This window comes from Perognathus longimembris, chromosome 1 (genome assembly GCF_023159225.1).
Source record: "Perognathus longimembris pacificus isolate PPM17 chromosome 1, ASM2315922v1, whole genome shotgun sequence".
NCBI classification, from domain to species: Eukaryota; Metazoa; Chordata; class Mammalia; order Rodentia; family Heteromyidae; genus Perognathus; species Perognathus longimembris.
In genome coordinates, this window is record NC_063161.1 from 145,554,973 (window position 1) to 145,581,640 (window position 26,668).

At 40.8% G+C, this 26,668-nt stretch overlaps 1 protein-coding gene across 6 annotated transcripts in view; it reads right to left on the minus strand.

The window, feature by feature from the left end:
• Window positions 1-26,668, minus strand: part of Tnc (tenascin C) — an 88,795-nt gene that overhangs the window by 61,342 nt on the left and 785 nt on the right. For all 6 annotated transcript variants that reach the window (XM_048340409.1, XM_048340400.1, XM_048340391.1 and 3 more), the window contains exon 2: window positions 2,329-2,916. In XM_048340409.1, the coding sequence (XP_048196366.1) occupies window positions 2,329-2,788 (460 nt within the window). In that variant the 5' untranslated portion in view covers window positions 2,789-2,916. The remainder of the gene's footprint in view (window positions 1-2,328; window positions 2,917-26,668) is intronic.

The window sequence follows — 26,668 nt, forward strand, 5'->3', positions numbered from 1 at the left end:
ACCTATGTTCCTCCAGATTACAGACTGGTATGTAAGGAGCGTGTATGTGTGTCCACCCCTTATAGGGAGGTCATAACGTTTGTCCCATTTTCAAGGAGTCCCAAGATTTCAGTGACTGAGTTGCTGACTTATGTAGGACATTACGTGGGGGTTATTATTTCCTACTTTTCCTGGTACGCAGTCAAGGTTGAGCTAATAGATGTCCAAGAAATAGTTGTTGAGCTGGGCTTAATTCTGTGTGTTGTCTTAATGATATATGTGGGGTGGGATTTAGACTCTCCTAGTTTATCCTAAATCAAGTAGGATTTGATAGCTCACTTCCTGGAACTGGTGGGGGGAGAAGCCCATAATCGGGTTAAATAAGGACACTGAGAGCTTACTTCTGAGTTCCTTGTGATATTCTTTTCTTTTCCAAAGTGTGATCAGTATATGAACTTGGAAGATAACAACCTTTTTAATTTTCTGTAGCTAGGATGAGGCAGCTAAGGAATGGCTTTCTGATAATTCAGTCAGGACACCTTTCAACTTTCACTCTGTCTCCGGAAACGCTTAAACCTTTGTCTTTTCCTTTCTCACTTTTTGGAAGGCTGGGTGGGTTGGTGTGAGAAAGGGAGGCACAGGCCTGCCTTCTGAATATGAATAGTGGCTTACTTCAAACATCCCCCTTCCTGCCCTGGCCAATAACACTAAGGACCTCATACTTGCTTAGCTTGCTTGCTTGACTGGTGTTCTACCACTTGAGCCATTCCTCCAGCCTGAACTTTTTCTGATTATTTATTTAGGAGATGAAGTCTCATAGATTTTTCTGCCCCTGCTGACTGAACTGTGATCATCTAGATATCTCAGCCTTCTGACAGGCCAGAGTCAAGGATTCCCAGCTTGGCTAAATTAAGAGTCACTATTCCAATCTTCATGGAACTCAAGGAGAAGATGCACAGTTACTTTTACACCTTTGCACTTAGACACATTTATAGTGTGTGGTATCTCCTTCCTGACAGAGGGAAAGGATTTTTTTTTGAAAGTTAATTTGAACAGTGAGAATCTAAGAGGCTCTTTCCAATATGGTGGTTGCTGGACACACATGACTTATAAGCATGAAAAATCGTGGACCATCTGAGCTGAGATGTTCTGTAAGCATCCCATATATATATATATATCTCAGCTCAGATGGTCCACGATTTTTCATGCTTATAAGTCATGTGTGTCCAGCATATATATATATCCCATATATATGTCCCATATATATAATATTTCAAAGGTTTAGCACAAAAATAAAGCACAAAACATCCTTTAAGAGTTTTTATACTGATTCCAGTCTGAAAAGGAATATTTTGGTTCTCTTGGGTTAAACACAATAGATGACTAGGATTATTTTTACTTATTCCTTTTTACTTCTAAAATGAGATTTAAGATTACCTGTGTGTTCACATTATATTTTTTTTATTGGATAGTGCTTCTCTAAATAATTATTTCTGCCAACTCTGCCATTAAGTCCTCTACTCTTCTTTTTGTTATGGAGTTGGCCAAAATGAACTAATTTATACTTAAAGAAACTTTAAATTTTCTTCTTAGAAGCCCAGAACATGTCTTACACTACTCCCCAGGTGTGGTGATTAGGTCTACTTTGGCGTATTTATCAATGTATTTTCTCATAGTTTTTTTTTTTTTGTCCTGAGTGGCAGAACTAGAGATTTGAAGTTGTTGAAACAACTTCAGTTGTTCTGATTTGAAGTTGTTGTTGAAATTTCTATAGGTCTACTGCCTTCTGCAGTTGAAGATGAAGATATAATTTTAAAGCAGCCACATTTTCTAATATGGGATATATATGGAGAGAGGTGATTAAGAGTACAGGATAAACTCTAAATGCATACAGGAGCATTCAGGATCTCCATCTCTCCTTGTTTTGATGTTGTCTTGTGCAATTTGGTTAGCATGTCTCAATTCTTAGTGCTGTGGAGGGGTATCAAACCTTATATTAAAGGGTTGTTGGAAAAGATAACAAGATAGTCACTGTAATACCTAGTATACTGAAGGGCTTAAGCCATGATGGGGACAACCACCACCACCACCAGCACCATCATCATCATCATCATCATCACTACCACCTTTAGTGTACATTTCCTGCTCTCACCGACTCAACACCACCCCAAGCAGCATGGCGCATTTGTAAGAACAGTGAGACATGGAACACTGTATGCTAAGACCTAAGTCAGTCTCTTGCCTAGAACTATGAAAATCACATCCTCCTTTCTGGGTCAGTTTCGACATTTGGTCAATTGTATTGTGTCCATCGTTCCTCCCATCTCCCAGGCTGTTCCCACGACCTACCTTCAGCAGGTTGGAGACAGCAGCCTGCTCCCATGGTGCACTGCTCTCTCAGGGAGGACACCAGGGCCTCCAGCTCCTCTAGTCGGCTCAGCAGATCCTTCACATCCGGAGCAGCAGCACAGCCGCAGGCCCGTCGGGGAATGTTGATTCGATGTGTGAACACGATTTGATTCTCTCCATCCATGGTGTGTTCTTGGAAGCTTCCACTGGACTCTGTAGGGGTCACCAGGTCTTTTTCCCCACTGGTTGATTCCAGATCTACAGAACACTGTGACCCCATCGGCAGCTTGATGTTATAGACATGATTAAATACAACTGGCTGATTCTCCTCTGGCAAAGTGACATTCACCCCACTCTGTCGCTTGTGTCGGATGATTTTCTTCAGGACCCCACCTTCAGAAGGGAGGGCAAGCAACGCTAGCAAAATGCCCGGCAGTAGCCGAGTCATGAATCCCACCATGGTGGCAATGGGATTGGCTAGGTGTCTCTGTGGTTCTAGGATGTCTTACTCAAAGCAGATTGTGGGATTTCTAAGTCCTGAATGGAATAGAAACCAGTTGTCCTCAGTCTTCTTGAGAGAACAATTTTCTACAAGTAAACAAAGGGAAACAACAGATTTATTAGTATCTACTACTATTTGAATTTGAATACTCACAATTCCAAGGGGAATTTGGCTTTATACTTCCTGTGTTTGAAACTCTCTTGATGTTCCTTTACATATACTGCAGTGAGGATACAGAATATATCACTAAAAGAATTTTGCAAACTTAAAGGCATGATTTCACTCACTGTGCAACTTCTATAGATGTAGAGAGAAAGTGGGGTAGAGAAAAGTGTAAAATATTGGAGTAAGGTAGGCTTGACTTTTTAAAAATGTTATTGTAGGGCTGGGAATATGGCCTAGTGGCAAGAGTGCTCACCTCATATACATGAAGCCCTGGGTTCAATTCCCCAGCACCACATATGTAGAAAATGGCCAGAAATGGCGCTATGGCTCAAGTGGCAGAGTGCTAACTTTGAGCAAAAAAGAAGGCAGGGACAGTGCTCAGGCAATAAGTTTAAGGCCCAGGACTGGCCAAAAAAAGAAAAAATGTTATTGTAAAGGTGATGTACAGAGGGGTTACAGTTACACAAGTCAGACAAAGAGTACATTTCTCTTTGAACAATGTCACCCCTTCCCTCACTTTCTCCTAGTTTTTCTTTCCCAACCCTCCACAAGTTGTATAGATCATTTCCAACGTAGTATTTAGTGTCACTGCTGCATCTGTTCATCTTTTGTCCCGCCATTTCTGTGCTCACCATTTACCCTCCCCCAAACAGATAAACTTATATACAAGAAAAATGGTACAGGAAAAAAAATAGCAAAAAAAAATAACAAAAAAAAGCCTCTTGGTTCCATTTCTTGGAGTTCATTTTGATAAATATCATTTTATATGATCATATGCATGTTGCTATTGAACCTTTGTGATCCTCTCCTAAGAATATTCTTCTTTGGTGTCACTGTGGTTTCCTGTAGAATTTATCATGCATGTCCAAGTGTAATTTTTTTTTTTGTCTTTTATCATCCAGTGTGATTACCTATAGGTTTATAGGCACATTCTCAAATGAGGGGAAAACATGCAACCTGTTTCTTTGGGTCTGGCTTACTATGCTTAATATAATTTTTTCTAAGTCTTTCTATTTCCTTATGTATGGTACAATATCATCCTTTCTGATGGAAGCATAGAATTCCATTATGCACATATACTATCTTTTCTTGATCCATTCATCCACTGAGGGACATCTGGGTCGATTCCATATTTTGGCTGTGGCAAATAATGCTTCAGGGAACATGGTTGTGCTCGTAGCTTGCGTGTGGGCCTGCCTTTTGATCTCAGGAACAGCTCTGGGTCCTTGGACAAGTTACAGACTTCCTTTTTCTCGCAGCTCATTTTACTTAAAGTAGAGTGAAGATAATAATGTTATGGGCAGGTTTAAAGAATAAGCAATAAAAATCACTTACAATTTCCTCCAATATTTATGATAGCCACACCCTCTGAGTGAATTATATTGTTGTGTATCATCTGGATAGATATTCTGTAAGACCTGACTTTTTATGACTGACTCTCCAAATACAATGTTAACACTACCTGCTGGTTCTCTTCTGTTGTGAGAGGCAGAGAGCAAGATAAAGGACACCAAAAACAAACTGGGTTTTTATCCTAGCTGAGCTTTGTGTTCTGTCTTGGCTCTTCAGTTTCCATTCTCCTTGATTCCTATCTAGAACCTTCAGATGTCTAGGTGTAGAAGAGCTTGGCAAAATGCTCCTGAACTCACTGTTTAAACCACTGCAACAGATGGCTCAGATAGGGTGTCTGTGGGCTTCCAGTTAAATAGTACTTCTAGAATTCCTACCAAGTTTTCCATAACAATCAGTTCTATGGGTGCTAGAAATAAGTATACTGTTTACCCTTAGGGAAATTCAATGGAATGATCTATTGAATAGGAGAAGGGAGAAGTAGGGAAAGGAGAAAGAAACAATACAATGGATCTGCATTGTGTATATAGAATTTAAGTGCTTAAAGGGTTTGAAAAACAAAGGAATTGTCAAAAGAATGTGGCTTATTGGAAAGGATAGAATTTCTGCTGAGTCCACTAATCCCATGATGTTGGTAAATTAAATGTAAATAGTGCAGAGAACAAGTGTGGGTACCCTTAAGTAGTTCTGACTTTACTAAAGTTCCTATGCACCTGTCTTGTGTCTATTCACCTGTATGAGGAGAGGAAAGTTCAGGACTTTGGAAACTGTTGTTTGAAAATAGGAAGACGTGAACACATAAGATGATGCTAAGTGAAATGAACTCCATGTTATGAAAACGACTGTCATATCACTGTTGTAATTACTATCAACATGCGATGTGAAACTGTAGCTTCTATTATTGTTGATCCTCTTGTATCCCCTTCCTATGGTTGTAACTGCACTATCTGTGTATCTTATCTGAGTACATTGGAAACCATGTATACTGGTATTAGAACTAGGAAATAAAAAGGGAATACCCAAATTGAGAGACACAAAAGACAAATGACTACAAAAGCAATACTTGCAAAACTGTTTGGTATAAATGAACTGAACAACTCATGGCAGGCGGGGGGGGGGGGAAGAGAAAGGGGGGAGTGGGAAATGAGGGAGGAGGTAACAAACAGTACAAGAAATGTATCCAATGCCTAATGTATGAAAATGTAACCTCTCTGTACCTCAGTTTGACAATAAAAATTTAACAACAACAACAAAAAAGAAAATAGGAAGAATGGCTAAACTTGGTGTAATTTTAATACTGAATAAAATTGTGCTTTAGATGCATGGATGAGCGATCTATACACATTGTGACAAGCTACAATCCTCAGATCTCGGCCTCCTGAGTAGCTAGGAGGTATTTGCCACCCGTGTTTGGCTTACAAAGATCTTAAGCCATCCACTTGATCACAAGGACCACCTCACCTGGAGAAGGAATCGGCACGGAAAAGTACAGGACTCTGGAGACCTTGAAAGCTCTAGCTGTGCATTTAACCAAGGAAATCATATCAAAACACAATATAGATACATTAGAGATGTACCTATACTGACTGATGTACCTATATTGACTCATAGCTAACCAACTATCTAAGCAGTATCCATATACATCATCTACTCTATCATTTAGGGGGAAACAAAACAAAATGACAACAACAAAAAACTCTTAGAATGCTTTCTTATCCAAATTTACTTCCTTAATAACTATTCATACACCTATGATTTAGCTCAGGCTACCAAAGGACGATTATTATGAAGGAGAGGTTTGCACACTTTCTTCTTGAAAACTAATGCCATCCATCTTATTTGTTCAGTGGACAAATATTTATCGAGTGCATGCTCTATTAGAATGTTTGCTTTGACTCTGCCTTCACAAAGTGCTTCTTTCCACCTACCTTCTTCTCATTAATTATTAGCTCTTTTTCTAAAAAAAATCTTTTCTGAGGAAGGGCCATGGGCCAAGCTTGGAAGGAATGCTCTTGGATGGACCTTTACCCAAGACTTGTCTGTGTGTGTTGCTAAATGACTTAGATTTCCATTTAAAAAGCTACTGGAGTTGAGACTCCAGAGCAACACATGCAGGGTAATAATGAAAAGGTTGTTGTAGAGTGGGGAGTTTTCACTGTCTACTTAAGAAATGTGTGCAGACCCAGCCAAACATCCTATTGCTTAAGGGAAGGAGAGGCAATTCTTGAAAGCTGTGTATTTCCCATTGGCTCATACTGCTCTGAGGGCAGGTGGTGTGTGTGTGTGTGTGTGTGTGTGTGTGTGTTGAGGCTTATCAGACCTTCAATATTGTGGAAAATGCCAAAACTTTACAATTAGACACATTTGGGTTCAAATGCCATTCCCTGGGTCTGTAACTTTGGCAAACAACTTATCCTCTCTAAATCCTGGTGCCATTTATAAAACTATTCCACATAGAATTAAGGAAGATCTGTAGATAGAGTACACGGCCTGGTGTCAAATTCCGAGTAGGTACTAGGTAAACAGTAGCTGCTATGTGGTTGTACTTCTGAGAACAGAACCTAGCAAGAGTCTGTGCCTAGTCTCCTTTTCCTTAAACTGGAACCAGATTCCTCCTTTGGAATCCAGTCCTCTGTTCAGCAGCATCTTGGAACTAGATCAGAAGAGCTGCAGCAATCCCTGACAGAGGAGGAGGTAAACCTTGTGATGATCCATTTACTTGAAGTAGAAATATTTATTCCAGAGAGGGGAAGAACTAGGGAACAAATAATGACCTTTAAGAATGCAAAATATTCTCCTCATAGACAACTGGCTAGTTTATGACTCCTGTGAGATCTGACTGAAGGAAAAGTACTTGAGATTGTTGTTCAGGAGATTTAAGTGAGATATGAAGACTTGGGCTCCCTTAAACATACATGATGACCTTGTTTGTGATCCTTTGGGTAATTGCCTAGAAGTGGGTTTGCTGGGTCATAGGGGAGCTCTATGTTTAGTCATTTTAAGAACTTCCATACTGCTTTCCAGAGTGGTTAAATGCTTAAGCTACCAGCACAACCATGTTCATTGCAGCATTATTTACCATAGTTAAAATATGGAACCAACCCATATGCCCCTCAGTAGATGAATGGATCAAGAAAATGTGGTATATATACAACAATGTAATCCTATGTTTCCAACAGAAAGAATTATATTTTACCATTCATAAGGAAAATGGAAAGACTTGGAAAAATCATAGTAGGTGAAATGAGCCAGACCCAAAGAAACATAGATTCCATGGTTTCCCTTATTGATAATAATTAGTAAATGTCTAGGGTAACAATAGCTCAAGAGCTATGTACACATGACCACATAAGATGATGCTAAGTGAAATGAACTCCAAGATATGGAATTGTTTATTTTTCGTTATTTTTACTGTATTATGTGAATTTTTTTATTGTTGTTATTTTTAATGTACTATGTGAAACTTTTTCTTTTTTTTCTTTCCTATGGCTTGTCCCCTGTTATTACTGTATTTGATTTCGGTACCCTTGGTATTGTATATATGTTTATCTGAATTAGAGAAGGGAAGGAGAACATCAAAATGGTGAGCCAAAGGATAAAGGGAAAACCACTACAATAGCAATACTCACAAGACAATATGTTGGAAATGAACTGTACAACTTGGGTGGGGGGTAGACTGGGGGAAGGAATTGGAAGAAAAATGAGGGAGGCAGTAACAAGTACAAGAAATGTACTCACCACCTTATGCATGTAACTGTAACCCCTCTGTACATCACCTTGACGATAAAATTAAATGTTAAAAAAAATATGTGATGATTCTTATCTTTAGAGGAAGTGATCAGTAATGAAAGGTTTGGAAAAATATCTTGTAGAAATACCCTGTAGAAGGGTAAAAAAAGACAAACAACTACAAAAGCAATACTTGCAAAACTGTTTGGTGTAAGTGAACTGAACACCTCGGGGGGGAAAGGGAAAGGGGAAGGGGGAGGAGGGAGGGGGGTATGAGGGACAAGGTAACAAACAGTACAAGAAATGTATCCAATGCCTAACGTATGAAACTGTAACCTCTCTGTACATCAGTTTGATAATAAAAATTTGAAAAAAAAATAAAAATAAAAAAAAGAAATACCCTGTAGACCTGTGATGTAAGTCCCAGAGCTGAGAAAGCCAACATGGAGGAGGGCAAAGTTACTGGGTAGAATTCTTAGGGAACTAGGCCTCTGCTTGCCTTTGTAGTTTCCAAACACAAAGCCAGGGTTGATAAGTGAGTATATTGGGGTGATTTGTCACAAGAAGGCATTTTTTTAGCACCCCAGGGGCGAGATCTTTCTACATGAGCTGTTTGGTAGCTAACCTTTTGAAAGCAGCATGGAATAAATTCATGGATATTTTTAGACATCTCTCCACAGGATAAAGACCATCGCTAGAAGAAGGAATCAACAATCTTAAAATTGTCCCTGGTCACAGCTGGAGAATAAACAATAAACTTGTCATTTTTTTAATTTAGATTTTTTTAAAAAGAAAAACCCTCCCAACTGGCTAGAGAAGCACATTTCAGACTTAGTTAGTCATGACTTCATACTTAGTAGCTCACAGCATATATTTATCATGTTGACTTAGGTATGTACGTGAAACATCCCAGGTTTGCAAAGGCAAGCATAACTCCTTTTGCTTAAATATGCAGATGAATTTGATTCCACTTCATTTTGGCCACATGTGAGACAGCTTACACCAAACTTTTCTGGCTTACAAGCAAGAGAATTTTATTGTGCCCAGTCAGTCATGGGTCTTCTTAAATGTTCTAGAAATTCTTCACCCCTTGTCCTTCCCAACATCCATAAATTCCTACTTGGAATGTGTCAGGAAGAGCCAGGAGCCAAGAAACAGCCTTAAGTGTGGAATTTTTTTTTTTTAGGACATCTGATCCCTACACTTGAATGAGTCCAGTACAACCTGAATCTTAAAAGAATGGAGAAAATTCAAACCAAAGAGGCTCTGAACCCTGGGGCTTTGAATGCCAGCACTGAAAAACAGTTACCCATTTATTTAGCAAGATGCCAAAATGGTATCCAGTTCTCAAGCTTAGTGGATCCAGCAACTGTCCCTGCTGATTAAACTAACCAACCTTCCTTCCTTCCTTCCTTCCTTCCTTCCTTCCTTCCTTCCTCCCTTCTCCCCTCCCTCCTTCCTTCCTTCATTCCTCCCTCCCCACTTCCCCCTCCCTTTATTTTTTCTCTCTTTTTTTTTTATATGAGACATAGTTTCATTATGTAGCCCAGGGCTAGCTTTAAATTTGCCATCCTCTGCCTCTACCACCTGAGTTCTGGGATTATAGACAGGTACCAGCACACCTGGCATTAATTCAGTTTTTAGATGATTTATATGCAACAGAGATGAACTGAATGAGTATAACAGTCTATGGGATAGCCCAAGGGGGGCAGGGGGTGGGGGTTTCAGAGACTTACAATGGACAGGTCTGTTTTGTTCTCAATGAGTTCACTGTGCAGTCAATATGGCAGATGTATAAACAGATCCTTATTGGAAAGCATGATATATGCTAAATTTGAAAAAAAAAAAAAAAGAAGAGTCCATGTGATGTTTGAGAATATTTGCTCTGGAACCAGCCAAATTGAGATTGAATGAGATACTGCACATAAAACAGTGCTAACACTTGCAAGGAAGGAGGTCTCAGTACTGGTAGTGTGAAGGATCTGATTGTACTTTTGTCTGGGGAAAGTGAACAACAGAAGATCGGTGTTTGATAGATAAGAAATTCATAAGGGAATTTTTGGGTAGCCTCTTCTTCCCTAAAAGTCCACTCTCTCATAAAGAAAAAGGGAGTGTTTCCATGAGTTCAGGATCAGGGAATACCCTGAAATCCTTAGGAGAGTGGAGCTCTGGGACTCCAGCCCTGAGTTTACTGTTACTCTATCGCATCTAACTCAGTAGCTAGATGAGCCACTGAATGAGATGGGGTGGGGTTCTTTTCTGGGAGGTCAGGACCTTGGCCAAGGTTTCTCCAAGTCTGTGCTGCTGTTGGGATGGCTGTCCATGCTGCTGAGCCAGGGCTTCCTCAACAACAGACTGCCTGTGGTTTAGTCTTTCAAGACTGTGTTCCTAACAGGAAACACTTGGCTGTGGTTCTTCCTACTTTCCACACACATGGACAGAAATGAGATTATAGAATCAAACTCACACTTGAGCAAGGCTCACAGGCAATAGTAAAGGATCACCAAGTCCAGCTGTGATAAATCAGTGCCACCTACACATATCATTCTGGTGGTAGTGGAAGGCATTGCTAATCAATACCAACATGTTCCTGTGGAATAATCTTGCTTTGGTCACTCTGGGCAGCCACCTCCAATTAGGCAGATGTATTATATGAAAATATGCTATTATGAAAATTCAGTAATATGAAAATTGTTTTCCATAGCCAAATAACTGAACTGAAACACCCAGAGAGGCCACCCAGCAAATGAATGGTAAAGCTGGTATTAAAGCCCAGAGTTACTGCTTCCTGGTCAAGGAACGTGACTGAAGTTCATCTCTTCCTAGACTACTGGAAGATCTTTAAACAGAAATATGTATGTTCAGCATGGTGACTACAGTCAATATTGTTCTATTGTATTTTTACAGTTTGCTAAGAAATTGTTATTGTATATCACACACACACACAAGTAACTGTGAATTGATGGATTTAGTAGTCAACTATATTTTACATTTTATATTGTATAAACAATCATGTCCTATATTCTTCACTTATACCTCAGGGAAACTGAAAAAAGTACTTGTAACATTTCCATTAACCTTATTCTGAGGTCATTATGATGATCTTTCAAAGAAATATCAGTGGGGAGAATATGAAGAGTATTTGTGATAAAAGTTTTCATGGATCTGTAGGCTTTATTCACCTATGCATTAATCCACCCCAGCATCCATCCTCCCACTCATCCATCCATCCAACTTCCCATCTTTTCAGTATGTATGTATCAAACACCTATTCTGTGCTGTGTCATGAATTAAGCATAAAAGTAAAACAGTAAATATAAACATATTCTCAATAATAACAAGGCTTACAGAACTCCTCCTGAAGGGTCACAAAATGCAATTGCTTTTCATTCATGTATTGTGGATTAAATATTTGTGACAACCTAAAGTGCCACTATAGACATGGTACACACTCCTAGGCTAACAATCAGCAAATGCATGTTAATGTTCTTCATCTGAGACATTTGTATTTGCATACCCAATATCAAGTACTATCTAACACATAGTAAACCCCAATTTTAGGATACCTTTGTTTTTTGTGATTTGGCAACATAGCTCTTGAAATTAATTTTTGCATTTCACTTTAAACTCAAGCCTATTAACCAACATTAAGCACAAAACTTCCCAAGTATGTAATGTGTCTTTTGTAAGTTATTTAATTCAAACATTGCTGGTGCATTGTATGTCCCTCCCTCTCTTTGGACAGAAGTTTCATTAGCACCCTAATTAAACCCACACGTCTTAATCCATAAAATATTTTCATCTAGACACAATAATGAGATTCATATTTGTGGTTTCATATACCTAAGGAAAGCTCAGATGAAATATGACTAGGTCTATTGATACATTCAGACCACAAACTATTCTGGTATGGTCTGGTTTCAATTTTTGAAATAAAACTTCTACAGAGCACTTGCCTTCTCTCGTCTATTTTTTGCCTAGACAGAAAGGAAAACAAAAATGTGGCTCTGACCAACAGGTAACACTATAGATTCCTGTAAAATTCCTGTAAAATTATTTCAAAAATAGATTTCAATCCATTTCCCAATGGAACATTGACCTCCTCTATTTTGTCCTTCATCCAAACTTTTAAGAAATCTATTTGGCTGTTATACAGATATTGGAACTTGGGTTCTCAAATGTTGGAGCCAATATTAAGAAATTGAAAAAAGATTTATCTAGGAAGGACAGGTTACAGATGCAACTCAAATGAACAGGGCGTGTGACTCCAGGCAGAAATATTTGGCATAGCACGACTGGAAAGGCTTGCAAATCTTTTCTGACCCCATATGCTGATATTTAAATGAATGGAATTATGCCTGACTGAGGTTTGTGTCAGGGAGCCAGATGGAACCGTTGATCATCCCCAAAGTCTGTAAAAAATAAGATCAATCAAGTTCTATATGCTTTGATTGAAGGTGACTCTTAAGTGGAAATAGTTCTCTAAGATTCTTAGCAGGAAACTGGATTCTCAAGGAAACGTAAGCCCACTTGGGCAATGAATTTGTGTGGCCTAAAGCAAGGCAAATGTCTTATCGTTTACTTTCCCCTCTTCAGAATGGAACCATTTCAAGGCTGCAAGAAGAACTTAACATTGATTGAACCTGTCTGTGCTTTGTGCATCTCATGTGGATTGCTTTTGGGTTTTTTTTTTTAAGGTTAACATGTTTATTTGTGGCACTCTCCTTTTGTGCTTGTACAAAACTAGCATGCCTTGTGCTTTCTTAAGCAGTATTAACTGAGATTTTCTTTGCACACATCATTAATTTATAGCCATATATATTGTTCTTACACCTGGAGAGATGTGTTCAGTCTTTTTTTTTTCTTTATTGTCAAAGTGTGATACAGAGGGGTTACAGATTCATATAAAAGGCAGTGAGTACATTTCTTGTTCTACTTGTTACCTCCTCCCTCATTTCTCCCCTCCCCCTTTCCCCTTCCCTCTCCCCTCAAGAGTTGTGCAGTTGGTTTACACCAAATGGTTTCCAAGTGTTGCTTTTTGAATGGTTTGTCTTTTTGTTCTTTGTCTCTTGATTTTGGTATTCCCTCTCCCTTCCCCAGTTCTATTACCCGTATAGACAATATCCAGGGTACTCGGATGTCGGATTGCTTTAAAAAAAAATATTATCTTTAAGTGGTTGTACAAAGGAGTTTCAATATCAGTTTCTCCTCCACACACCCAAGGCAGCTACCGTTAGTGTTTTGTTTCAGCTTAAAGACAAGTAAACAGGCTCCCGTATTTCACTGGTCACACAGCCATATGGGGGGATTGGGAATCCAATTCTGACTCAGGAGTCAGAGGCAGTGTTTTGACCTATCAGCTTTGAGCCAGCATTTTAATGATGCCCAAGGATTGGTGTGACTATGTTCAAAGGATTGACTTCAAAAGTGTTTGGGGACCCCAATAACTGAGGGCAGTTGGAAAATTTTCAGGAAACGGAATGAGTGCCTGAAAAATAAAGCTGTGTCTAGCTTTTGATTTGGGCTCAAGTCACTGTGTGCAGATTTTCCTAAAGTGTAATTTAAAACATGCTGAGAGGTATTAGTACAGAGCAAAAGAGATTTCCTAATTAAACATGTTAGGAAAATACTATTTTTAACCCAAATGTTGTTTTAAGCCAAATGACCCAGCTTATTATTGTTATTATTTTTTAACTTCAGGATTTTCCAAAGTCTTTTTTGTGTTCATGGTACTTTCCAAGAATGAGACCGTTTACAGAGTGTTTCCCAAACTTTCTTGATCCTTCTGTTTGAAGTATGTCATAAGATGAGGGTTTATGGCACACAATGGAGCAAGTACAAGACAGAGAAATCCTAGACATTTTCTCCTCTCCTTCAGTTATACATTAATGGACATAATGATAGTCCTGACTCTGACCTGTTTGTGAAAACATGCATAGCTCCAGAATGGAAGACAGACCACCAGCAATTTAAATCAAGGAGACAAACACCTTTTTTTTTCTTTTTTTGCCAGTCCTGGGTCTTGAACTCAGGGCCTGAGCACTGTCCTTGGTTTCCTTTTGCTCAAGGCTAGCACTTGGCCACTTGAGCCACAGCACTACTTCAGGCTTTTTCCATGTGTGTGGTGCTGAGGAATTGAACCCAGGGCTTCATATATACAAGGCAAGCACTCTACCACTAGGCCATATTCCCAGCCCCAAACATCTTAATGTTTATTCTGTGCCTGGTGTTTTCCAGGCACCACTTAATGTGGATGCCAACATAATGCATTTCAGATCATTGTTTGTATTTTCCCAGTGTGAGGACTACAGGCTTGAGGTTCAAGCTGCCTAGTCAGTCATCATTTGGATCAGAATTAAGAGAGTGAGTCTTAATAATTCCAAATTCTTGGCTCCTTCTGACATAACTTGTTTTGTTTTATTGAGTTGTTTGTTTATTTGTTTGGTACTATGGCTTGAACTCAGGGCCTTGAACGTCTACTTGACTTAAGGATGGCTGTCTGTCACTTCAGACACACTTCCACTTCCTGCTTTCTACTGGTTAATTGGAGATAAAGTGTCTCATGGACTTTCTTGCCTGGGCTGGCTTCAAAGTTTGATCCTCAGCCTTCTGAATTGGAATGATTACAGGTATGAGCAGGTAGCTCCCTGTGTCATGTTACCTTTTGCAGAATGATTCATTGTTCAATTTTAAAAATTTAACATTTATATAATAAATCTGGGGAAGAAATTCTATTTCATTAATATAAATAGACTTGTCAGATTTCTAAAACAAGAAAATATGGAGGGTGTGGCTGGGGACCTGGAGTGCACATGAAGACTTTTCTTAATTAGCATATACTAACGGTTCAAAGGGAGGATATCCTTTGTGTATATGTATATATGAATATAATATGCATTATTATAGAAGGAGGTGCATATACTTTGAACATTTTCACCTCTTGGTTTTGAACTGAAGAGGTGGGCGCAAACCCAGTCGAACTCTAACATCTGAGTTCAGTTTATTTCTTAAAAGCCTGTGCAGAAAATCCTGCACTCTTTCAGTCTGGCCTGGAGACAACATAAATGAGAGGGAGAAAAAGTGAGAAGTAGCAGACAGGAGAGTTTAAAAACCTATCATTTCTGGAAAATTGGACTGAACACCATATATTAACTTTAAAAAACAGTATGGCTTCTAAGAAATTATTCAAGGCATGAGAGTATTTCAGGAGGAAGAACATGACGACTTTCATTTCTGAAAACATGGAATTACAGGTAAAAGCAACTGCCGCAAGTAAGAGGCAGAAACTGCTTCTAGACAGGATTACTTAATCTGGCATATGGGAGGGAATTAAGTAGTTTAGTAAGAGAGAGATAACAATCAAGGAAACATGAAGCAAACAGGATGAGTCAGACAACTGACTCCTTATTAGCACACTTCCAAGCTGCCTTCAGGTAGCAGGTCTGGCATGTGTTTGGAGGGAGGACTTAGAAGATCCAATATTTCTGTGTCTATCTCCTAATGTGTCTATGGATAATACACACATGGCAAAGTTATGGCGACTAATCGGCAAGGGCCAGTCAATATCTTCCCAGATATGTTAAATATTAAATTAGAAAAGAATAATTATGTTAAGCTTGGTAGTCAGATACCTCTTCCCAATTACTCAGCTCTACTTTTGTGGAGAAATCAGCTGTAGATAATATGAAAATTAATTAGCCTAACTATGTGTGGATAAAACTTTCTTTACAAAAATTGGCTGCTATCTCATCGTTTGAAGACTTGCTGGAGTAAGCTCAATAAATGATAGCTACTATGATCAATTTTGTGGAGTGCCAACTATATATTTGTATTGTGCCAGAGTTCGTGCTAAATGTTTTTAATACCAGTAGTCATGAGACCCTAGTGAGATCGGTATTACTGTTTGGAAATTAACTCAAATCTCAAAGACACAATCAGCTTTTGGACCCTGATTTGTGGTTCTCAGACTTGAGGTTTCAAATGCATTAAGCAACACTGAGCTGACTCCTCAAACAATTTGTTTTTGTTCATAAAAGGTGCAAACTTCAAGTTTGCATTGCTTGATAAAAGACAGAGTTCACAGTCCAAGAGGACTCCTTCACCATGTGTTTCTCAGACCACTAGCAGCTCTTTGGTGGCTGTCTGCATGTAAGCATCAAAATATTTGACCTCTGTCTTTCCCCTAAAGCGTCTGGCTAGATCTGCTGGATCGTAAGCTTTCTCCATTTCCTCTTGGGAGAACACTTAAGCCAAGGTGTACTGTTTTGCAAATGCTTATTAGCTGCTGGGCACATGTTGCCAAGTTCCCTTTGGCCTAGAAGAGGTTCCAGAATCTGCTGAGGTCTGGCTGTGCTCATAGGTTATGTTAGCCAAAAAGAGTCGCTAATTAGGATGACACTCTGCATGTCTCTACCTTTCAAGTTAAGTTTCCTGCCCTGGGCATGTCTGTTTCAGCCCGAATGGTTTGTTTGGCTTTTTAACTATAGATCTAGATGAATGAGTACAAATGTACAGTTCCTGTAAATGTGTGAAGCCTGGTACTTTAGGCAGAGTTTCTCAAAATACGACCCAAGATGTTTGAGGGTAGATCTTGTCTGGAAATATACACATGTGATCAAATCAGTTTGGGGATATTGGGTTCACCAAAGTTGGAATTATTAATTGCCACAGGAGTTTTCCAATCATGCATTCTGAGCCCCCACCTTAGCTTTTCTTTCCCTCTTTCTTTCGTGTGTGTGTGTGTGTGTGTGTGTGTGTGTGTGTGTGTGTGTGTGTGTGTATACAGATACTGGAGCTTGAACTCAGGGCCTTGAGCTATCCCTGATCTTTTTTACCCAAGGATAGGTGCTCTACCATTTGAGCCATACTTCCATTTCTGGCTGTTTGCTGCTTAATGGAAGACAAGAGTCCCATAGACCTTTTTTGCCTATGATGGCTTCAAACCCAGATCCTCAGATCTCAGCCTTCTAAGTCATTAGGATTACAAGTGTGAGTCACAGGTGCCTGGCTCCCACCAGCTTTTTTTTTTTTTTTTTTTTTTTTGCCAGTCCTGGGCCTTGGACTCAGGGCCTGAGCATTGTCCCTGGCTTCTTTTTGCTCAAGGCTAGCACTCTGCCACTTGAGCCACAGCGCCACTTCTGGCCATTTTCCATATATGTGGCACTGGGGAATTGAACCCAGGGCTTCATGTATACAAGGCAAGCTCTCTTGCCACTAGGCCATATTCCCAGCCCATCCCACCAGCTTTTAACCACATACAGGTAATATTCAAACTCCAAGTCACTGCTTACACACATGTCCTCTCCACAGCTGATTCAGTTGCCTGCTCAGAAAGTCCCTCCATATTCCATCCTGTCCATAAAAAGCACCTCTTATGCCAGTCTTTGCCTGTTTGTTTTTATTTCTTTTTAGCTTTCTCCCCCTATGACACTGTACTATAAGGTTTTGCTACATTTTCTTGTCTATTTTACTTTATGCTGTGGTTCCAATATTTGTGTACATCTCCAAATTCCTGTGTTGCAGTCTCGTTACCCACATGAAAATATTAGCTGGAAGGCCTTTTGGAATCAATTGGGTAATGAGAACAAAGCCCCCTGCGAATGGGTTTAGTGCCATTAGAGTCTCTCTGGGAGAGTCACAAGAGAACTCCGTTGTTGTTACCCCACTTCCTTGTGAAAATGCAGTTTGGTGAACCCAGAAGTAGGGCTTCTCCATATGCCCAAAAAGCTGGTACTTTATGGCTAGACTTACCAGCACTCAGACTGTGCTATCCGGCTTAATGATATTTTGTTATAGCAGCGCATATAAATGAGTACATTTCAAGGACATTTCAACATAATATAAAGTCTGCATTAAGGAATCTTGCCTAACTTGTGTTCTACTGTATGATCTGCTACCCATCCTTATAAGAACATCAGAGTTGTAAAATGTCTCCCAAACTCATAAAGAGATACACGATGCACTCTGAGTTATATTTCCTGATAATATGGTTTCATTGGGGAACTCTTTGGGGAATTGCTTCTTTACTGGGGTCTTATCACCCCTAGCCATTTTGATGCACAGTGACAACAATGAAAATAGAACACCAATCCTGAATGTCAGAATCCGTGCTAAGCAATGTACCTGGCACTAGGTCATTTAATCATCATCATGACCTTTGGAAGGAGGTACTATTATTTTTTGAGATGGATGAAGAAAATGAAACTTAGAGAAGGTAAATAATTTGAACAAGATCGCTTAAGCAAACACATATCTCTGGAACCCAAAGCTTTCTGATGCCGAAGCCATAAATCTTAACTATTATTCATTCCTTCCCCTGGGCTGTACATTTCTCCATGTCTACAGATACAGAGCTCTTTGTTTCCATCCCGTTTCTTGTGCTCATCCATTCCTCCCACTAGTTGTTGATTAATCCTTGGTGACAGCCTCCAGATTTCCAATCATTTCTTGTGACTCAGCCTTACATCCCCAGACAGGCCTTCTCTGTCCTTGGTACTAGTTTGTTTGTTTTTTTTAATTCCAAGCAAAGTGTGCTATTATTTTGAAGGCCACCTCTGGAAGCAAGTGGCATTCCATAGTCTGTGGCCTGATAGAATCTCCTGTCCCCGGGAGAGAATAACCTCTTCTTGGCAATGTTACACCACCACTTAGTATACTTCCCAGGTCCAGAAGGTGATGCATGAAAACAGCGTTCAGCTCTAAGCTTTCCAAACAAACTCTGGTGAGAAAGGAGATGTCTAAATCTGGATCATAGATACCCTTGTCAGTTGTTGGAGATTAAATGTGTCCCAGTTGTGCTGAGTATCAGATAAAGTAGATAAAATTCTTCTTTTGAGAACTAGGAAGGGGAATGAAAGAGAATAATGAAGGGGCCAAGTGTGATCAAGGTACATTATGTCCATATATGGGCATGTCAAATGAAACTCCCTTGTACAATGAATAGATGCTAAGAAAAACTGAAAAGAAAAATAATTGGGTTGACCTGTGAGCAGACAGTTGATTCCAGGATAAGAAGGGAGGATGACAGACAAGAGCGTGTGGTACTATGGGGTGATGGGAGAAGAGTAGCTAATACACCCGAAATGGGCAGTCCCTAGACTGAAATCTGAAGGGCAAATATGAGTAAATGAAAGAAGGCCAGTAGGTGAGTTTCAATCTGGTCATCTTCAATGTCTTGTGTTTAAATGAAGTAGTGTGGGCCTATTGCCTTCCCTCTAGCCAACAACCATGACTAAAATAATAGATGTCCATGATTAGCTCTAAAAGGTTGTGATGTCCCTTTATCTCTTGTTAGCTTTGGTGAGATAAGCACATGTAACAAGGGACTGAAGGTAGCTTCAGAGCAACAACCAGCAAGGAACTAAGACTCTCAGTCCTACATTCTCTGAAAAACTGAGTCCAGCCACCATTCAACTACCAGCCACATACATAAAGTTGACCATTCCCAGCTGATCATTCCCTAGTCCCTGAGCCTTCAAACGGAACCTGAGCTCATTGCAACACTATGAGGTAGTAGCCTACAGCAGACAATTCGGTTCACTGTGCATCAGTTCTTGGCCTATAAATGTAAGTGTCTTAAGTCACTTTTATGACAATTGGCTATGCACTAAAACACACTTGCCTTAAATAGTACTTATTCTTATTTTAGAGAATAAGAGTATCAATTCTTTTCCTTTTGCTTCTCCCTCTCCGCCTCCCCTCCCCTGGGCTTGAACTCAGGGCTTTGCACTCACATAGCTTTTTTTTTCTCAAGGCTAGCACTCTACTGCTTAAGTCATACCTCCAGCCTGGCATTTTGCTGGTTGTTTTTTGGAGATGGAGTCTTGAGGACTTTTCTGCCTGGGCTGCCTTTGAATCAACCTAGGATTATAGGCATGAGCCACCCATACCCAGCCTTTTTTTATTTTTTAAGAGAATATATTAATTTTGCAGTTTTTATATTATCCCTGGCTTCCCAGAGCAAGAGTCAGAAGACCTAGAATTCCACCCTGACCCTGTTGCCAACTGGCGAGAGATCTTAGGAAAAAACGTTCCCTTCCTCACATCTCAGTTTCACCATCTTTAAAATAAGGATGTTAAACTAGGCCGGCAATTTGTACACATTTTTTAAACCACAAAATCTGTTCACCAAATCAAATAAAATCTCATGTGGAAGCTCCATGTAGAAAACACAGTAGTGGGTGGGCTTTAGTTACAGTAGCTTGAATGGAGCTCCCAGCTTAATTGCTCCATCTCTCCATGGTAGCCCTCAACTAACTTCTATGGGCTTTTGCAAATCCATCCTGAAACCTTCTGGCTGGGAGGCCACTCATGACCCCTTCTAGCTTCAAACTTCTAGAAGTTGTAGGGAATATCTTCCTTCCTCCCTTTCCTTCCTCCCTTCCTCCCTCCCTCCCTCCCTTCCTTCCTTCCTTCCATCCTTCCTTCCTTCCTTCCTTCCTTCCTTTCTCCCTCCCTCCCTCCCTCCCTCCCTCCCTTCCCTTTTTCTTTCTTTCTTCCTCCCTTTCTTCCTTCCTCTCTCCCTCCCTCCCTCTCTCCCTTCTCTTTTTCTTTTTCTCTCTCTCACTGTCCATCTCCCTCCCTGTCTTCCTCCTTCTCCTGCCTCTCTCTCTCTCTCTTTTCCTTTTTTCTTTGTCTTTTTTAAACAGTCTCTTAGGAAGCAGGGCCACATTCCTGATGCTGACCATCCACAGCCTAGGATATCTAGGAGACTTAACCACCTTTTCTGGAGAGCAAGCTGATGGTGCCTCTGCTAGGCAGAGTTTTAGTTTCCCAAGCTCCTCAGCAGATGGGTTTCCTCTGTTTTCCCCAACTCCTTAGACTTTTGCCTCTACGATTTATTTTCCACTATTTTCATCTCCCTAGTGGAAAGTCATGGCCTCATTTTCTGAACATGCTCATTTCTACTTAAAATTTTTTCACTATTATTTCTCATCTTGGTGCCCACACGAAACACAATGTTTCCAAGAGTCTCTTGCTGGCAGGGGAGCTTTGGGCTATCTTATCTGGCAGCAGTATATTTGCTTCTGCAGGTGAAGCCATATGTATTTCATTTCATACTTGATGAATCTCCCAAGCATAGTATTACATCAGTGTACTTGTATTATAAACCAGTGTTTCCTTGCATTGCCTCTCTAGGCTTAAGAGTTTTGAGTAAAGCTATTCAATAGCTTTCACTCAGTGTTCAGTCTCTTCCATCTTTCGATTCTGCTAGATAGAATTTTATCTTTCTATACAACTACTGGCTGAAGGAATTTGAACTCTTCTGCCCCTCCAAAGTATCTCATTGTCTCCATTAGCAATTAATTCATTTACTGATTTAAACCTTGTCCCCTCTCTGTACCTATTATTCTTTTAAATTACAGATATTTCTTTAGCAAATAGCCTATGGTCTCTAACCTGTTTTGTTAGAAAAAGACTTTTAAAACATTGATCACTGAGAATGGTAGTAATTCCTCAATATTCATATGGCACAATGAGAAAAATACAGTTGTGGGTGTCAAGCTTGGGGAAGAGCCCCAGTGTCACTTTCTACATTGTGCAAGTGACAACCTTTCTAGGCCTTGGTTTCCTTACCTGGAAAGTATCTACACACTCGAGAGCGATGCTCAGAAAAGTTACTGTCTGAATTTATAAATCTAAAAGTCTCCTACATGTTAAAAATAGATCTGCATAAGTCATCAAACGGAGCCACAAAAAGGTGCAAACAGTAATTTTAGGAGCAAAGCTGTCTTGTGTTGCTGTTCCATTTCCTTGGGGACAGAAGGGGCTCTCATATACAGTCAGTTCTGAGGGTCTGATACCCACCAGCAGGTTGCTAGGCTTTGGGAAGAGCCAACCCCTCAGACATGAGGAGGAGAATATGGACTCTATCAGCCCTGGTTTTGCATCTTTCAATAGGCAGTGGCTTTGATATTGGAAGTTGTGTGCTAATAAAATACAGTGTAAGGCTTGTGGAGTACTCAGGAAATGTTGGCTTTACCATCACCCTCTAAGTTTATCCTACAAAAATACTTTGAACCTGGTCATATACAAGCTAACAGAAACCACTTCACCTCTTTTAAAGTAAGAGGTGTTCAGTGGTTAATTGTGAAGCAAAGCTGTCTACTTGCTGAGCTTATGAAACACTTCTGGCTCTTGGCATATGGAGTTTGAGAAGGATCAACCAAAGTTATTTGAGTTATACATGCTACAAAATAAGGATTGTGAACCTGAGAAAATTTTAAAAACCTACAAGGATTTGACATGAAATATGTGTGCACGTATATATATATATATATATATGCATACATATACAACATATATATATATTTCCACTCACAGGGAAAGGAATTTGCATTCACAGCCTGCATTCAAGCATGAACATGAACATGATGCTCTTTTTTTTTTTTTTTCCTGTGATGGAGGGTCAAAGAGTAATGGTAGTGTTGAACGGTAGGTTGTGGTTGAGGAAACATAAAATGAAGGGGAGGAGACGAATCAGGCTTTCTAGGTGAAGGCATAATGAACAAGTGTGATCACTAGAGTTAGATTCAGATACATACATAGAATTTTCTCCTCTAAAAGGAAGTCACAAGCTACGTATGTCCCATGCCAAGCCGGTAAGGGCTTGTGTTTGGTGTTGAAGAGAATTGGTGAGGGGATTTTCTAGAGGCTGGTCTTGCCACATTTTGAGGGAATTTTCCTTCTTGGATGAAATTCTCCACCTAACATTTCCCACATGTTGAAGGTGTTCAGACTGGCCCCAGGGTGACATTTAAGGGAATTCCCAACCATCTTCTCAGAGTGAGAGATGTCTGAATCACATCCTTGCTTGCTTTCTTATTCTTTGACTACTAAGTCTGCAGCTGCAGGCTATAGCAACTGATTTCCTGACTGTCATGCATTTCCCTTTATCCACTTCTCTTTAGGGCCCAATCTGCCCTTTGAAAAGGAGATACTGAGCTCACCCTGACCTCAGAGCTCCCACCTGTGGAGCATCCGGGAGTCTGTGTCTACTTTTCTGAGCTGAAAATCAGCAGGGATGACCTGACTGCTCTCCTAGTTTCAGCCCTGCTGAACTCTTCTAAGGCAGAGAGTTTCATGGTCATGAGCTGACCTTCCCTGAGTGCCTTGCAGAAGGATACTTGTAGAGCTACTCTGTGAACTCATTCAGGCATCCATGCCAGCTAAGGGTTTTTCTACCCTCTTAGCCATTCACAGAAAGGCAGCATTTCAAGTTCTGGACTTGATCAGCCCAACATGACTTCCAGAAGCAACGGAGAACAGTAGAAGGAGCACTAGGGTTTCCATTAAGAAAGCTTGGGAGGTCACAGCCAACTCTCCCCCTCACTTGGGCAAAGGCTGCAGCCAAGTCACTTAACCTTGAGCCGCGGTTTCTCTACTCATAAAGCGGAGATATGAATTCCTAACTCAAGAGATTTAGAGAATGACATCAGGCACGACAGACAATCTCCCAGCACATGTGACACATCACAAGCCGTGACTGCTCACTATTTTTGTGTCTTATGTTTTATCACCACCAAGGGATTGTATATTTAGAGCCAACTAAATATTTGTAATCTAAGTTCTACTTTTTTGGGGCTCCAATGGCTACCGTAGAAAGAGGCTCTTGCTCTGTGCCAGCTGGGCATTTCTTTTTTTTTTTTCCCCCCTATAAGAAAGCATGGCTGTAATGTCCATAGAAATTTAGGGAGAAGGGACAGAGAAGTGTTCTTAGTTCTTTTTAAGCATTAGAAAGGGAAGGATTAAGGGAGATATGTTTTTCATTCTGTCAGTTTGAATTCCCTTTCCAAATTCCATTCTGGTTATATGATCAGGCTACTGCTGTATTTATGGGTGGCCACACTCTGCCTGGAAGGGCATATTTCGTCCAAAAGGGAGATTTTTTTTTTAATTTCCTTTTCTTTTTCCCTGAAGGCTGTGCAAAAAGTGCAAGTATTCAAAAGGCAGCGTGTGCCTCCCTGACTGATGACCAGGGCAACCTGTCTGAAACCCCATCCTTGTCACTCCAAGTTTTAAGACCTTGGAAGAAAGACCGAGTCTCCCTGCTTTCCAAGCCAGCACTCTTGTCCCATCAGGAGTCATTGGTCATGTGCTGTACAGATATGCCGTGAACTTTTCTTTTGTCTGAGATGATAACCGTGGTGGGGAAGGAGGTGCTAGAGTGTGCAGAGCAGGCTCACTTACATATGGTGAGGATGACCGGCAGTACCATCAAGGAAAGCAGCCTTTCTGAAGTTTTAAAAACCTTCCACAAGTACTCAAGTCTGCGGTCCCATTTGGGGAATTGTTCCTACTCCCCTTGTGGCAGGTAGGACAAAACCCCTGTTGAAATGCAGAAGATAACCTGTAGGCACCCTGCCTGCTGAGGGATTTGTACCTATTGTTTCCCCTTCTGTAGGATCTGTTGCAAACATCCCAGGAAAGGGAGGCCATGGATTGAGATTTAGAACCTCTAACATTCCAACCAAAGTAGCCTCAACTTTATCTGCTAACACAGTTGGTTTTTTTTTTTTTGTTTTTTGACAAGCTCCTTTAGTTAATTCATCCATTTAACAAATGTTTCCACTGTTAAAAAAGGAACTCAGGGGCTGGGGATATAGCCTAGTGGCAAGAGTGCCTGCCTCGGATACAGGAGGCCCTAGGTTCGATTCCCCAGCACCACATATACAGAAAACGGCCAGAAGCAGCGCTGTGGCTCAAGTGGCAGAGTGCTAGCCTTGAGCGGGAAGAAGCCAGGGACAGTGCTCAGGCCCTGAGTCCAAGGCCCAGGACTGGCAAAAAAAAAAAAAAAAAAAAAAAAAAAGGAACTCAAAAGGCCATCATTTTAGAACACGAATCATGAACACATTTGTGTAAACTGATCATCAGAAAAACCATGGGTGCCTCCGCTCATTGAATCCCTTTGAAGTGCCAGGCATTTGACCAAGAGTTTGCCCTGTATTATCCTAGGTGAAAGAGGCAGAGCCCTGGGAGATGGATGATAAAACCCCAGGGCTGAAAGTTAGTAACCTGTTGAGGTGTTGGGGGGGGGGGGGCAGAATTAGCATAGAGAGTAGAAATATGATAAGGAAGACAAGAACCTAGGGGAAGAAATGACTGGGGAGCTGAACAGGACCCCTTTTAATCTTCATCCAATGCACACCATTTGATCAAGCCAGAGACTTCTTCGTACCACCGTGTACCCCTAACTTTCCCCCCAGTATGGTCACTTTCCTGGAATTCATGGGCCCAAGCCACGCTATGTTGTATGTCTTACAAAGGGCTCAGAGGCATATGATGCCAGTAAACTTTCCACCAGCTTATTTAGCTTAAAAACCCTCTTCCCAGCTCTGAACTTGCCATAGGACAAGATGGAAAACCAGCTGGGTTGGGCAGCAGTGTTCATTTCTAAAGCACATATGGAAAACCTCTATAAAACAAGGGGGTGGGGAAGGTCCACGAAAACATGCAAAAAGGCATTCATTCTTCAAGAGGGCTCTCTGTCCAGCTCTCTCCTGTGAGCAGAAAGCATTTACAAAGCTTCCCCTACCACATGGTCCTTTATAGCCCCTTAGGTTTCGAAGCCACAAATGCCAAAATTCAAAACCTCATGACATTCTGGAACCGGAACTCGACATTTATATCCAGCCTTGGCTGCTACCTTTTCTCCTCACCCTGTGCCAACATCACCTCCTTGCCTGTAACACTCAGCCAGGTCTGAGACTTGACCTGCCAGCCTGGGAAGGCACCCTCAGAAGGGGCTAGATGAAAAGGTGGGGGGAGGGAACAGAGGAGGGAGAGACACCCAAGAAACAATCCAAGATGGGCTGAGCACCCTTTTAGCTTCCAGGGGAATGGCAGCTTTGTGTAGTGTCAGTGATTATTCCAACCGCCAGTTCCTGGGCACTCCATGCCAATCTCCTGAACCTCATCCTCTCCTCATCTACATGGGAAATTAATTACACCATCCATTAATTACCCCCCATCCATTTCATAGAAGAGGAAAATAAGACACAGGGAGGTCACTTAGTTTTCCAGGACAAATATGTGCTTAGCTCTGGTGTCAAAACGAGCTCTTAATCCCCTTGTGACACTGATGGCCCCAAGCAGAGCACCCCCTCCCATGTTTTTTCCTAAGTCCAGCAGGGGAGGTGGTTGGGCAATGGAGTACTTGGGGAAGCCGCTTCTTGCAGTGTAGTGAGGAGGGAACTTGATTCTAGGCAGGAACAGAGACATGCCTGGCTCTATGCAGCCCATCAATGCATAGACCCCCTTCCTGCTGAGAATCAGTGAATGAAGAGGTGCCCATGAGAACTCAGCACTGACCCCAGAAAGCCCACAGATGTGTCCCCCACTCTCAGCGGGCACCAGCCCTCCCCTCCTTTCTCCTGTGAGAATCAAAGGAAGGACCAGGCACAAATCTCTTTGTACGTTTGTTTGGAAACTTTCTTTGAATGTAAGAACTTCTTTTTCTTTTTGTGCAAGTTCTGGGGCTTGAACTCGGGGCCTCATGCTCCCTGTTAGCTTTTGTTGCTCAAGGCTGGCACTCTACCACTTGAGTTACAGTTCCACTTTGGGATTTTGTACTGATTAATTGGAGGTAAGAGTCTC